This window comes from Talpa occidentalis, unplaced genomic scaffold (genome assembly GCF_014898055.3).
Source record: "Talpa occidentalis isolate TD23 unplaced genomic scaffold, MPIMG_talOcc4v2.1 talOcc4.13, whole genome shotgun sequence".
In the NCBI taxonomy this organism is placed as follows: Eukaryota; Metazoa; Chordata; class Mammalia; order Eulipotyphla; family Talpidae; genus Talpa; species Talpa occidentalis.
The window spans coordinates 21,198,740-21,211,104 of record NW_023601322.1 but is presented as its reverse complement, the minus strand read 5'-3'; the positions used below and the strand labels follow the sequence as shown (position 1 = coordinate 21,211,104).

At 43.5% G+C, this 12,365-nt stretch overlaps 1 protein-coding gene across 2 annotated transcripts in view; it reads right to left on the bottom strand.

Moving 5' to 3' along the window:
• EPG5 (ectopic P-granules 5 autophagy tethering factor) overlaps positions 1-12,365 on the bottom strand; it is a 100,506-nt gene that overhangs the window by 52,149 nt on the left and 35,992 nt on the right. For both annotated transcript variants that reach the window (XM_037508586.2, XM_054694067.1), the window contains exons 15-23: positions 11,392-11,511; positions 10,478-10,737; positions 6,854-6,994; positions 4,124-4,268; positions 3,696-3,893; positions 3,211-3,321; positions 2,463-2,585; positions 1,051-1,217; positions 13-234 (exon numbers count right to left, since the gene is read on the bottom strand). In XM_037508586.2, coding sequence (XP_037364483.1) covers positions 13-234; positions 1,051-1,217; positions 2,463-2,585; positions 3,211-3,321; positions 3,696-3,893; positions 4,124-4,268; positions 6,854-6,994; positions 10,478-10,737; positions 11,392-11,511 — 1,487 coding nt within the window. The remainder of the gene's footprint in view (positions 1-12; positions 235-1,050; positions 1,218-2,462; positions 2,586-3,210; positions 3,322-3,695; positions 3,894-4,123; positions 4,269-6,853; positions 6,995-10,477; positions 10,738-11,391; positions 11,512-12,365) is intronic.

Below are 12,365 nucleotides of genomic sequence, written 5' to 3'. Positions count from 1 at the left end.
ACCCTGTGTCACCTCACGAGCTCCGTGTGCAGTTCTGGAGAAGTCAGGTAACCAGGTGTGCCAGCCTGGCTCGCCGAAGGCCCTTCACTGCCCTCTGCTGGAACTCGGAGGGCCTTGCTGGCAGCATGGTGGAAGTCAGCCACCTCTGTCAGGCGCCTCTTCATTTCTTTCAACAAGTTGACATGAGCAGGGCTTTGAAAAAACCTTCTTCCAATACAACCATCTATGGGTAACCTTGAAAAGCACAAGCACAGATGACAAGATCCACACGAGATGCTATCTTGACAGAAAATGGCATTCAATCGACAAGTCAATTTGCTATGGCTGTATATATGCCATGCTAAATTAACACTGATTATTTCTACCCAACAGTTACTATGAGGCTCTAACAAGGTGGTGTATGTGGAAGCAATTTTTAAAAGAATGAAATGCAAAGCAAATTCAAGGTGTTATCACAAGTTAGAGGTACATAATAGATTAAAGGTGGTCCCTGTTCTTGAAGAAAATGCAATCTATAGGAAACAGAAGTGACAATCTATGTGTAGCGAAGAAATGAGTGTTAAAGGAATGAGAGGGAGCTAAGGAGCTGGAGCTACAGAGTAATGGTAACAGTGGGCAGTTCTAGCTGGCCAGAGTCCCTGTCTGCCAGTGGAAATGCTGGACACCCTCAAGCAAGTCCAGGGCCACCAGTCACAGCTCTGCTTTGGTCCACACCTACACTACCCACAGCCCCCTGGATGCGCCCTGCGACAGTCACACCAGCAGCCTCAGTCCAGCAGTTTCTCTCCTTTTATGTCTCCAAAGGACCTAGGTTAATCCTGACCTAGTTCCAAAGCACTGTCTTTACAACACTGGACATGGCAGGTGGTAAGAGGTTTGCATGAGATCCTGAACCCCAATAGGTTTAGTCTAATAAATGTGTCTCAGGGAGGGAGGGAGACTCCTGGTCAGAGAATGATTCTAACTCATGGCAGAGGGTAAGAATAGAGCAGCAGAGCAGTGCGGAGGGAGGAAGGAATCACAGAAACTGCTACCACTCTGGGTACGTACCCATATTGCGGTCCTGGGCGGTGAAGATACAGGAGGAAGAACTTCTGCCAAATGAGAGGCAGCAGGGGGTGATCAGAAGGCGTGACGAGGGCCTGGTGGGCCCAGCGATAAATCAGCAGTCTCTGGAGGGACGGGACGATGGGCAGTTTCAGCTGGCCTTGGGCTTTCTACAAAAGAGGGGGGGCTTTGAGCAACCACGGACTGAACACAAATGCAAAGACCTCCTCTTCCTAAGTGATCCAAGTGCAACGCCGAATATTTTGTTATAATTCAGTACTACAAAAAAAGAGTCATATGAAACTTATTTTTCTAACCCACCAGCCTACATTTTAACCTCCTTAGTAGCATGGGGTGCAGCTTTTTCTTCTGTCAGAAAATTTCAGACTCCAGAAATGAAATGCATTTCATATCATCTAACTTCCATTTCTTTAGATGCCTTTATAGTCCTTTGCATGTAAAGTGCTATAGCACAAGGGTAAAATGCCATTCCAAAAGCAAGTAGAATGGTGAAAACTGAAAGTACGTTTCACGGTCAAACTTTATCAATCTTTTAAAAATTTAGATTTTAAAAGGACTTTCTAGAATGATAAATTCCTTACATGTTCTGGAAGCCAAAAGCAAACTTTATACCAGAAACTCTAAGAATGTTCTTGAATTCTGCAGCTTTATTCTAGTCTCACACTCCAGTGAGTCTAAAGATCAACTAGGGAGTTTTTTAAAATAAATTACTGGGCGTCCCTGGTGGTGCGGCAGTTGAGCACTGGGCTGCGAAGCTGCCCGCAGCCTCTGCAGCGCCAGTTCAATCCCCGGCCGCCGGGCGAGGGTCCCACATGGCGCGCAGACCTCTCCTGCCGCCCGCTGCTCCCCTCAGCAGTGTGCTTCATCAGTCTGCCTGTTCTGTTCTCCGCTCTGGCTCTGGTGAATTCTCTCACCCTCCCGTGCTTCTGACTGTACCCAGTGCTTGTATAAATAAATAAATAAATCTTTGCTTTAAAAAAATGAATGAATGAATGAATGAATGAATGAATAAATAAATAAATAAATAAATTGCTGGTCACACGCCAAACTCAGAAACTCATAATCTCAGAAGCTGGGACCCAGGAATCTGATTTTAACAACTCTCCAGGGGATTCCAATGCATGTGGAGCAAACTGGAAATGCTTTCAAACAGTGGCCACCCCTCTCCCCATGCAATGAGCATGGCTTTCAACTCTTAGGTTATGACATTCAGGGTTAAATGATCCTGGAACAGGCAGTACACATTCCAATTACAGTTCCAGTTTGATTTGGTTATTGCACTTTCCAAACATTCACAACAAAAGAAAACACAGAGGTTCCAAAGCTACAAGTGAGCCCCTCAGCATCCAAGTAGAAACCACCTCTATCACTCAAGTACAGATCGCTATTTTTACCTTCAGAGCTTGGTCGGGGGTAAAAGCAGAATTTATAACCAGCTCCCCTTCAACAACTCTTCGGAGCTGGGAGTCTTCTTCAAAGATGGATTCCATGTTCAGCACTGTCCACGCAAACCAAACCTGTGGGGGCACCAGGCAAAAGCAAGGGGAGTGAGCAGCTGGCTCGGACACAGCCTGTGTCCTGATGATTTCTACAAGTTCACATTTTTGCTGCCATAGGTCTCGTTTAGCAAATATTTACAGGCATATATTCTAAAGTTAACCTCTCTTCTCATCACAGATACAAAGTTAGATAAAACGGAGGAGTGAAAAATGTCTAACTCTGCTGAAAGATTACTACAGTAAGAGAGAATGTTCATGCCACAACAGCAGTTGGTAAGCAAGCTGCCCATGGCACAGCTCTAGAGACTGAACACTGGTGGTCTGGCTCTGATGCCCACTCTTAACTACTGCCATGCCACTGGCAGGCACCACAGTCAGGCAGGCACACGAGTTGGATGATGAGCTGCCTGATCCTGAGCCAGTCACTTAACTCCATGCTCCCTCGGTCACCTCCTCTGTGGAACAGGAACCACAACAGCCCAACCTCAGCAGAGGGCTATTGTGAGGATTAAATATAAAATTATTCTTATATACTGTAAACACTAAATAAATTTGAGTTATTTTAGACTACTTATAATGTATCAGTAAGGATGGTAACAGTAATAAAGATGAAAGTGGCCCTCAGTGGAAGGACCACCCCTACCTGAGTGGGCGCTGCCAAGCCTTCCACGAAGGAAGGGGTGATGTTGCCTGCCACAATCCAGCTCACCAACGAAGACAGGAGACTCCGGTCAGAGTGGTACCCCAAAGCATTCTATACCAGAGAGAAGATGTAGAACAGAGAGAGGAGGCTTTTAAAAAATATTTATCAATGAAGTTTTTAAAAATATGCACAATTCTCTTACTATAGTGGAAGAGTCTGAAAAGACCTGATTTCAATAATAAGTCCATCTGCAGCAACAGTCCCAGGCAAAGTATTACAGTCAAATGCAATAAGCAGGGTGCTGCCTGGGAGGTCCTTATTTTGGCTTGACAAGGACCTGCACTCATGGATTATGACTACTGAATCAGACATGTTAAAGCAAAGCTTTAAGAAAGGCAGTGGCAACAGAGTAGCACTGAGATCAATGCACTTGAGGGGAAGTTTTTACAAGGTAGAAGACAAGATAAATGCCCTAGTAGGTGTACCTTATGCTGCTGGTAGAGTAATTTCTGCACACAGTCTTCCTGCATCAGCTGAAAGGCTGTTTTACACAAGTGGTCCATGAGGAAGAGGATGGGTTGTTCTCGGTACCAAAGATGCTGGCTTATCAGAGCCTGAACCCAGAACTCCAACACGGCAACAGGGCCCACTTCATTGGGCTGGGTGCTTACAGATATGTGAGCCTGTGGAGAAACAGCTCAGGTGATGGGAAAGCTCCTAACCAACCTCTCATTTTTAAAACACCACCAACAATATAATACCTACCTCCACTATAAAGTCTGCATCTGTTGATGTCTTTGGCTAAAAGCACTTTGAAAAGTGCTTTGAAATGACCAAATACATGTGCCAACACTAGGGGCATCTGGCTGGAAGGTGGGAAAGGGCGTACCTAGGGGCTTACTAGTGTCCTGACCTGGATCATGCTGTTGAGAAGCTTCACGTTGTCCCCATGGCTGGCTCCAGTCAGGTGCTGCGCCACCTTGTGGGTGACTTGCTGAGTGACACCCTGAGGGATGCCGCTGTCCAGGTGCAGGAACAGGAGGAGGTGTGACAGAAACCTGCCAAGCACACAGGACAACACAATTTACCTTCCAGTCACGGGTCAACAGAATTTCCAATTACATATGAGGAAATAGAAAACTACTGGTCCCATTTTTAACCAAAACTCTGTTTGGTTTAAGAGGAATTCCATCAACCTGCAGAAGTGCAACCAATGGGTCCAAGCCACACACACACATACAAGTTAAAAAAAAGTTAAAGGAAAAATACCCCAAAGTGCCCTCTTTATCCTGTCCACACTCCCTATTCCCAAAACAAAAACAGATGTTGACAAACCATTCTGCTATACCTTGTACTGGGTGTGAACTTGATACGAGGTGGCATATGGGGGAGGGGGTGCCACCATAATTAGTCACGGACGTGATCTCAGTCCTGGGGTGCACCAGGCTCCTTCCTCGCCCAGGGCCTTTGCTTCTGCTGGATGTGCTGCCTGAAACACCCCCCCCACAGCTAACCAGCAAACTCTCCCTCCCCCCTATCTCATCTGCACTGTTCCTTCCTCAGAGAACATGTCCTGACCTCTCCCTGCCACCTAGAATACTCCAAACCCATTAACCTTGCTCACAGCACCACTGTTTTCCTTCATGGCCCTTAAATTTGGCAACTGAGGATGTGGTAATTTCGGTGACTGAGGGTAATGTCCTGACTGCTTTGCTCCTCACTGCACAGATGTGGCAGGACACAGTGGGATATAAAACTCAGTTGCTACTGTGAATAAAGGTGCTTCCTGTCACAGGAGACACAGTACAGGCCCCAAAGCCTACTCCCACATGAAGGAGAAGTTATGATGGAAAATCATCAATAAAACGCTAGAAAGAGGGGCCTCCCCGGTGGCGCAGCGGTTGAGCGCTCGGTTGCGAAGCTGCCTGCAGCCTCTGCAGAGCCAGTTCGACCCCTGGCCGCTCCCCGGCCACCGGAGGAGGGTCCCACATGGTGCGCAGACCTCTCCTGCTGCCTGCTGCTCCCCTCAGCAGTGTATTCAGTCCTTCTGCCTGCTCTGCTCCCCGCTCTGGCTCTGGTTAATTCTCTCACCCTCCCGCGCTTTTGACTGTACCCAGTGCTTGTATAAATAAATAAATAAATGTTTTAAAAAATAAATAAATGTTACTCTATATTAAAAAAAAAAAAAACACTAGAAAGAGTTAGGAGCTAGTACAGACCTGCAAGCAGTGGGGAAGATACAGAGGAGGAAGCATTTGAAGAGCCTAGAAAGATTCATCATGATGCAACATTTAATAGAGGGAAAAAATATAAGCCATTTGGTCTAATTTTAAAATATCTTTTAAAAACCACAAATGTCTATACACATTCATAAATGTTCAGGAATTTTACTTTGTGTGTGTGTGTATGTGTGTGTAAATATAAATCCTCACACCCACCTTTATGAGGAGAGGTATTACCCCATTACACAAATAAAAACAAAGGCTCTGAAAAGTTAAGGAAGCCCCCTATGCTCACACATTAGTGAGGGAGTGAGGACGCAAACCCACCCTGACCACCCTGGAAGTCCCAATCTAACCAGAAGACAAGTGTCCCAGACTTGCTTGGTGCCTGAGTGCCAATTTTTAAGAAAAGGTCCCTGAGCCCTAGCCCATTCCTACCAAGTAGACTCTCTAGGGAGGGGCTGGGCATCTGGAGTTAAGAAGCTCTCCCAGGGGGGGCCTCCCCGGTGGCGCAGCGGTTTAGCGCTGGATTGCGAAGCTGCCCGCAGCCTCTGCGGTGCCGGTTCGATCCCCAGCTGCTCCCCGGCCACCGGAGGAGGGTCCCACATGGCGCGCAGACCTCTCCTGCCGCCCTTCTGCCTGCTCTGCTCCCCGCTCTGGCTCTGGTGAATTCTCTCACCCTCCCGCGCTTCTTACTGTACCCGGTGCTTGTATGTATGTATGTATGTATGTATGTATGTATGTATGTATGTATGTATGCATAAATAAATAAATAAAAATAAATCTTTAAAAAAAAAAAAGAAAAAGAAACTCTCCCAGGGACTGTCATCACCAGACCTTCTTGAGATGACACACATGGGAAAAACCAAGTGCCCTGAAGGAATGCATGTCCCCCACATCAGGCCTCACTGTCCCCTAACTCTTCCTCACAAGGCCCTTGCCAGATCTCTTGCCCCAGCTCCTCAGACAGGTAGTTCCCATACTACCTCTACACCTTTGTCCCCCTCAGACCCTCCTCTCACCAAAGCTAAGCATGTCTCACATGAGGAGCAGCTCCTAGGTCTCGTGTTTGTAATACTGCGTTGGGACCCTGCCAACAAGGAAAAGCGCCGTGTTTTTTGCTATTGGTATAATTCAAATCCACTTGCTGCTCAGTATCAGAAGCACCGTTCCCTGGGTTTCATGAAAACAGTAGTTATTTGGAAGTTAAAGGAATGTAGAAGTAAATGAGAAGAGAAAATATCTTTCCTGAGAATAATACTGGCACTACTAGTAGAATCACCATTCATCAAACTGCATTCTGAACTGGGCAGGAAGCCTGTGCCTCATAAAAAATACACTGTTGAAAAATCATTCCAATATTTCACTTCAGAAACCAGAAGACAAAGTCATTTGCACTTGCTGGGCTGTTCTCTACTTACTGCTCATTTTTCAGAAGATAATACTGGCAAGGGTAGAACAAAGGCAGGATCTTATCCAGGACATGGACCACTGTTCTCAAATGCCTCATCTGGACCAGAATTCCCAGCAGTGGGATGCCTTCTGCACAGAACTTCTCAATGCTATGGAAAAAGAAAAGGCAATGAGCATACCAGTAGCCGGTTCATTAAATGATGTTCCTCCCCTGAGCTATCAGCCTCCACGCTACCCGACATTGAGGCCTGCAACACATTTTTGCATACCAGTCTTCACATCAAAATATCAGAACTGGAACTCTGAAAGTATGCAAAGGAACTTAAAGTTTATCTATATTTTATTTTTAAAGTTAAGAAAAGTGAAGTATCATGCCCAAATTCAAATAGCGTACGGTCAAAATGAGAACCCATGATTGCAAATTTTTAGTCCAGAGTGTTTGCCATAATACTGTTTTATTTCTCAAACAGTACTTCCTCTACGAGCCCTGGGGCTCTCACTGACTGCATGTTCCACAAGTATTATACAAACAGAAGGCTCAAACTGAGCTCAGTCCATCAGTATTAAACTGGCAAAATTCTCTGGGGTAAAAATTTAATTATTCTTGACTCACTTTTTGACTATCTCTCCTTAAAAAATAATCTGAAATATGGGGAAAAAATATGGCAGATGACCGATGTAATGATGTACCTTTTAGGATTATTTATAATTATAACTCAATGGCAGAAATGAGTTACAGACATTTTCGAAAAAATATTCAAAGGAAGTATTACAGCATCATTTAAAAATAATGGATATGGGGCCCCCCCCCCGGTGGCGCAGCGATTGAGCGCTGGGTTGCGAAGCTGCCCGCAGCCTCTGCAACGCCAGTTCAATCCCCAGCTGCCGGGCAAGGATCCCACATGGCGTGCAGACCTCTCCTGCCGCACGCTGCTCCCCTCAGCAGTGTACTTCGTCAGTCTGCCTGTTCTGCTCCCTACTCTGGCTCTGGTGAATTCTCTCACCCTCCCGCACTTCTGACTGTACCCAGTGCTTGTATAAATAAATAAATAAATCTTTAAAAATAATAATAATAATGGTTATGACAACCAAGGTGGCATGCAACAATACTCCTGCCATTGTGATACTAGGGGGGGAAGACCATAAAATTTCATACTTCTGATTATGACCGCTGGTAAAGGAGAATGACAAAAAGGGAAAAACACAGGGGTGATGTCACACCAAAATACTCATTGTTCTGGAGTGGCAGAAGTGAGTAGTTTTTCTTCCATTTTCCTAATTCTACAATTTGGTTATGCTGTTTTTACTGTAGGAGGATAAATCACTTCAGAAAATAAAACTAACAGTACAAAGAATATGCCACAATGGAAGTGTTTATAATTTAAGAAGTGAAAAAGGACATATAAAAGTATATATATAGTTCTAAAAAAGACAAAAGGGAAAAAATTGTGGATTAAAAATAAGCAGAAAAAAATAGAAGCAGTGTTTTATTAGAGTGAGAGATTCTGGGTGATTTTTTTGACTACAGTACTCTGTACCATCTACGACGCCATATTCATGCACAGTTTATGTCCCTCGGGGTGCCCCAGTCCCAAGCCCAATCACAAGATGGTTTTAAGTAGGTTGTAGTACAGATACATCCAAAATGACCATGGTGGAGCTTCACACTAGAGTTCAGTCCTGAAGAAAAACAGTTATCTGCACCTTTACTTCCATTTAACATTCGGTAAACAGCACTAAACAAACATTTAAGTTTAAAGAAGACTGAAGCAGCATCAGTGAATAGTTACAGTCCCAGATTGGATACAAGAAATTAGTGAAATGAAGTGATTAAATTTGCAGACACTACACTCAAGGAACCCACAGGCCAGACACTGTTCTAAGCATGTTGATGTCTTGTGACTTGCTTAAGCCTCATGAAGTACATCAAAGCTATTATTATTTCCATTTTAGAGATGAGGAAACTGAGGTCCAGGAAAGTGATGAATGACATTAGTCATGAGACATTACTAGAAACAAAGTAAAGAGTGTGTTCCAAAGGGCCTAATAACATCACTCCCCTTCCCAGCAGTAATTCTATCCTCTGTTTACCTTGTTTTCAAAGGCTGAACTGCCTGATCATCCCTGTTCGCCAGCATGAATCTCAGGCTTCAAGCAGGACTGTTTCTCCCTAACCCCCTCAGACCTGGTACTCTTCACATTCATTAGATCAAATACTAAGTAAGTACAAGTTCTGGCAATACAAAGATGACAAGACAATATTCTTACATTTGAGGAGCGTGCAGTCCACGAGGGAAGAGAGAAACCTCCACACTATTCTACAGCAAGTGTGCTGCAGGGTGCGAGTGGGTGGCCCTTGGGCTGAAGCTCCACTACAGTGGCCATGATCACCTGGACAAGGTAAGCATCACCACTCTGCTCCTTAGCATAGGACCAGTGCATCTGATACCTCTCCAAAGCTTCGCTCCTCTGTGAAGGTATCCTGCTCTGATGATCTCTCCCTCCTTTCCATTCCTTCCATTCAGATTCTGAGTGGTTCCTACGCTAAGCTCTAAATTCACGAAATCTAGAGAATGGAACCCAGACCAATTAGATCAGGATTCTCACACTCTTCCCTGCATGGGGATTTGTAGAATCTACTACAGAAGCAAGTCTAAACAGTGGCCAAGGTTGAGAAGCACTGCTTCATCCATATCATCCAGCCCATGATTATAATGTTTAGTTCTACAGTTGTTCTATGTCTACCTGCCCACTAAACTATCAAGACCCTGTGACCAGCTGGCCAACAGTTGTGTATCTCTCCTACCTCCCACCAAGAGGCTGAGCCTGAACAGCAGACAGGACACTGGCATCCCCATGAAAATATATTTAATGTGAAACAAGATGTCGAAATCAGGAAGCTAAAAAGGTAGTAAAGTGAGTTTAAAACTCAAGAATCAAAAATCATAGGTCAAAGAGGTTTCAGAAAAATGGGTAGGTTAGATAAAATTGATTTATCACACAAAAGGGATCGTTAAAGATTTTTAACCAATGGAGAATCCATTCATACATTCAGTTATTTACTGCACCAGATACAGTCTTCTTCACAAAAGATGAAATGGTAACACAAGACAAACATTTATGAGTCCTAATCTAACAGGTGATCCTTGATAAGATTAATCAGACAACTATAATATAGTGTGATAAATATTCTAGTGGAAGAAATACAGACACTGTGTGTTTACACCAGGGAAGCAGGAGAAACGGTCAGCAGCTTTCTCCCCTGCACAAGTGAAGCCTTTTAGTCGAGAAGCTGCATTGCACAGCCATCACTTTAAGCAAAATTCAATATAGTTGACTAATTTTTTCATTTGATCATTATTACGAGGAAAAGAACATATCCACGGCTGACATAAACATTCCACTGGTGACATATGTAACTCCTCATAAAGGAGTTTTTCTCCTTTATGATTTTCTCATACAAATCTGTCTTGTATGAATTTTCTCTTGATAAGCTATTAATCAAGGCTCATAATTTAACCCTAGTTAGGTTTATTGGAGGTCTCAGAACTTAAGGTCTGCAACCTGAGATTCTAGAAGCACAGACTACAAAGTTTAGCAACCCCAGAGTAAGTTTAGCCCAAACACAGTACCTGTGGCCCACAGTCGTCATAGCTAAGGCCAGATAACAGCCAATGGGCATGCCCGCCTTAACAGCCTTCAAGAGAGGATGAAATGTGGGTGACTCTGTCATGTCAGGCACAGTGCTGGAGAAGGGAACAGTTGGACAATTCTGCTGTAGTCCATAATCGTTTTTGTGCAGTTTTAACCTCAAGATCAAGTTCCAGGCCCACTGATTAAAGGAGGTCTCAGGTGTCTCTCCATATCGAACAATAGTAGCCAAATACGAAACCTAAAACAATATATTTTAAGCCACATTAGACACATACATTAAATCAGTAAGCTCACCCATCTGTCTCCTTCGGTGATCAACAATGGCCTCAAAAAAGAGGAACATACTATTCACTAGTCCTCATTGTCTACAGCACTAAATTAATTTCTCATTCACAACTGCTTCTGCTTACTTGCCAGTTACCTCCTGAACCTGATCTGGGTTAGCTCAAACAAAAGAAAAGTAATAGAAAAGTTGGTACTCAATGAATAGTGTGTTGATAAATAAAGTTTAACAACCAGTTGAAGCAGAAGAGTTCATTTCTAGCCCTTGCCAGTTTGGTAGTAGAAAAACTCCCATAACAGTCAACTTCAAGCTACCAACAATTAAGTGACCTGATCTGCAAAGTTCCTGAAAATTTAAAAATCAGTTCCCAGGAGCCAGTACAAGCCAGCTCCAACATACCAGTGGTGCTCAACTCAAATTCTACAATATTAAAATGGTCAAATGTAGGTTATTTCTTGAGGAAAAATCTTTACTCAATCATAGAGTGCAATTTCAGTATCTTAAACTGCCAGAAATGTTCTTAGGAAACTTAAGAATCAACACTATATCTTTCCTCACTTTGATGATTGATAAAGATTTTTGTTCTCACTACATGAAAGAAGGAAATACCTGTTTCATACTCTCAGAAAGAAGCCCAGCATATGGCTTCTGTGCGAGGTACTTCTGGTATGCTTCAAGAATCACCAGGGCCACATCAGTATGGACTGCCTGATCCAGGTGCAGGGTATCCTTTAAAGAGAAATACAATCACAAATATGTTATTGTGATTTTATTTCAATACCTTTGAATCAAAGATTAGGCAGAAAAGTGAAAAAGGATACAGAAGCTAAATTTTCCAAACTCACATTTCCTAACAGTGAAAATAGAAAATGACAATAAAAAAAAAACTGAAATATTTAAAGAACACTTAAACATACTGTACCTAAATAGGTTTGAAGCTGAGTATCCCTGACCTCAGCCACAGAGGTAACTTTGACTGTAATCCCCCCCGTACCGTAAAATCACTACAAAGACTTTTATAATTATGTTCAAGGTATTGTCACAAGCCAGAAAGATGCTTAATTATGATTAATTAAAGAGAAAAAATTAATATCTACATTCCCTTTTCTTGTTCTATCATCACTGAAAATAAATAAGATGTTTGACAACATGGGTAAAACATTCCTTTAGGAGCTTCAAGTTGCCTATCGATTTTCCCACACAATCTTCCTTTACAGAAATGGCTTCCCTGACTCCAAAAAAGGGGCAAAGAGATCCTCTAAGGGAAGTCTTCCTGAAGTTCTCTGGGACCAAAGGCATGTGGGCAAGAGATATGAAGGTGGAGAATAGCCCCCAATACTCTCTCCCACCAGCACAAGAAATAGAAGACCCAGATTAATCCATGAGCAGTTGCAGGTGGGTGAGGACACCTGGGAGAAAAGCTCCCTGCCTTCAGTTTCCTCCTCTGTACAACTCTGGACATGATCATACCAGTCTCATAAGATGGATACAAGGACCAATCAACACTCAGACCAAAAAATGAGCGACAGATGGACAAGGCTCTCTCCCATTTTCCCTTTCATGTGTTCAAGTATTCCGATCAA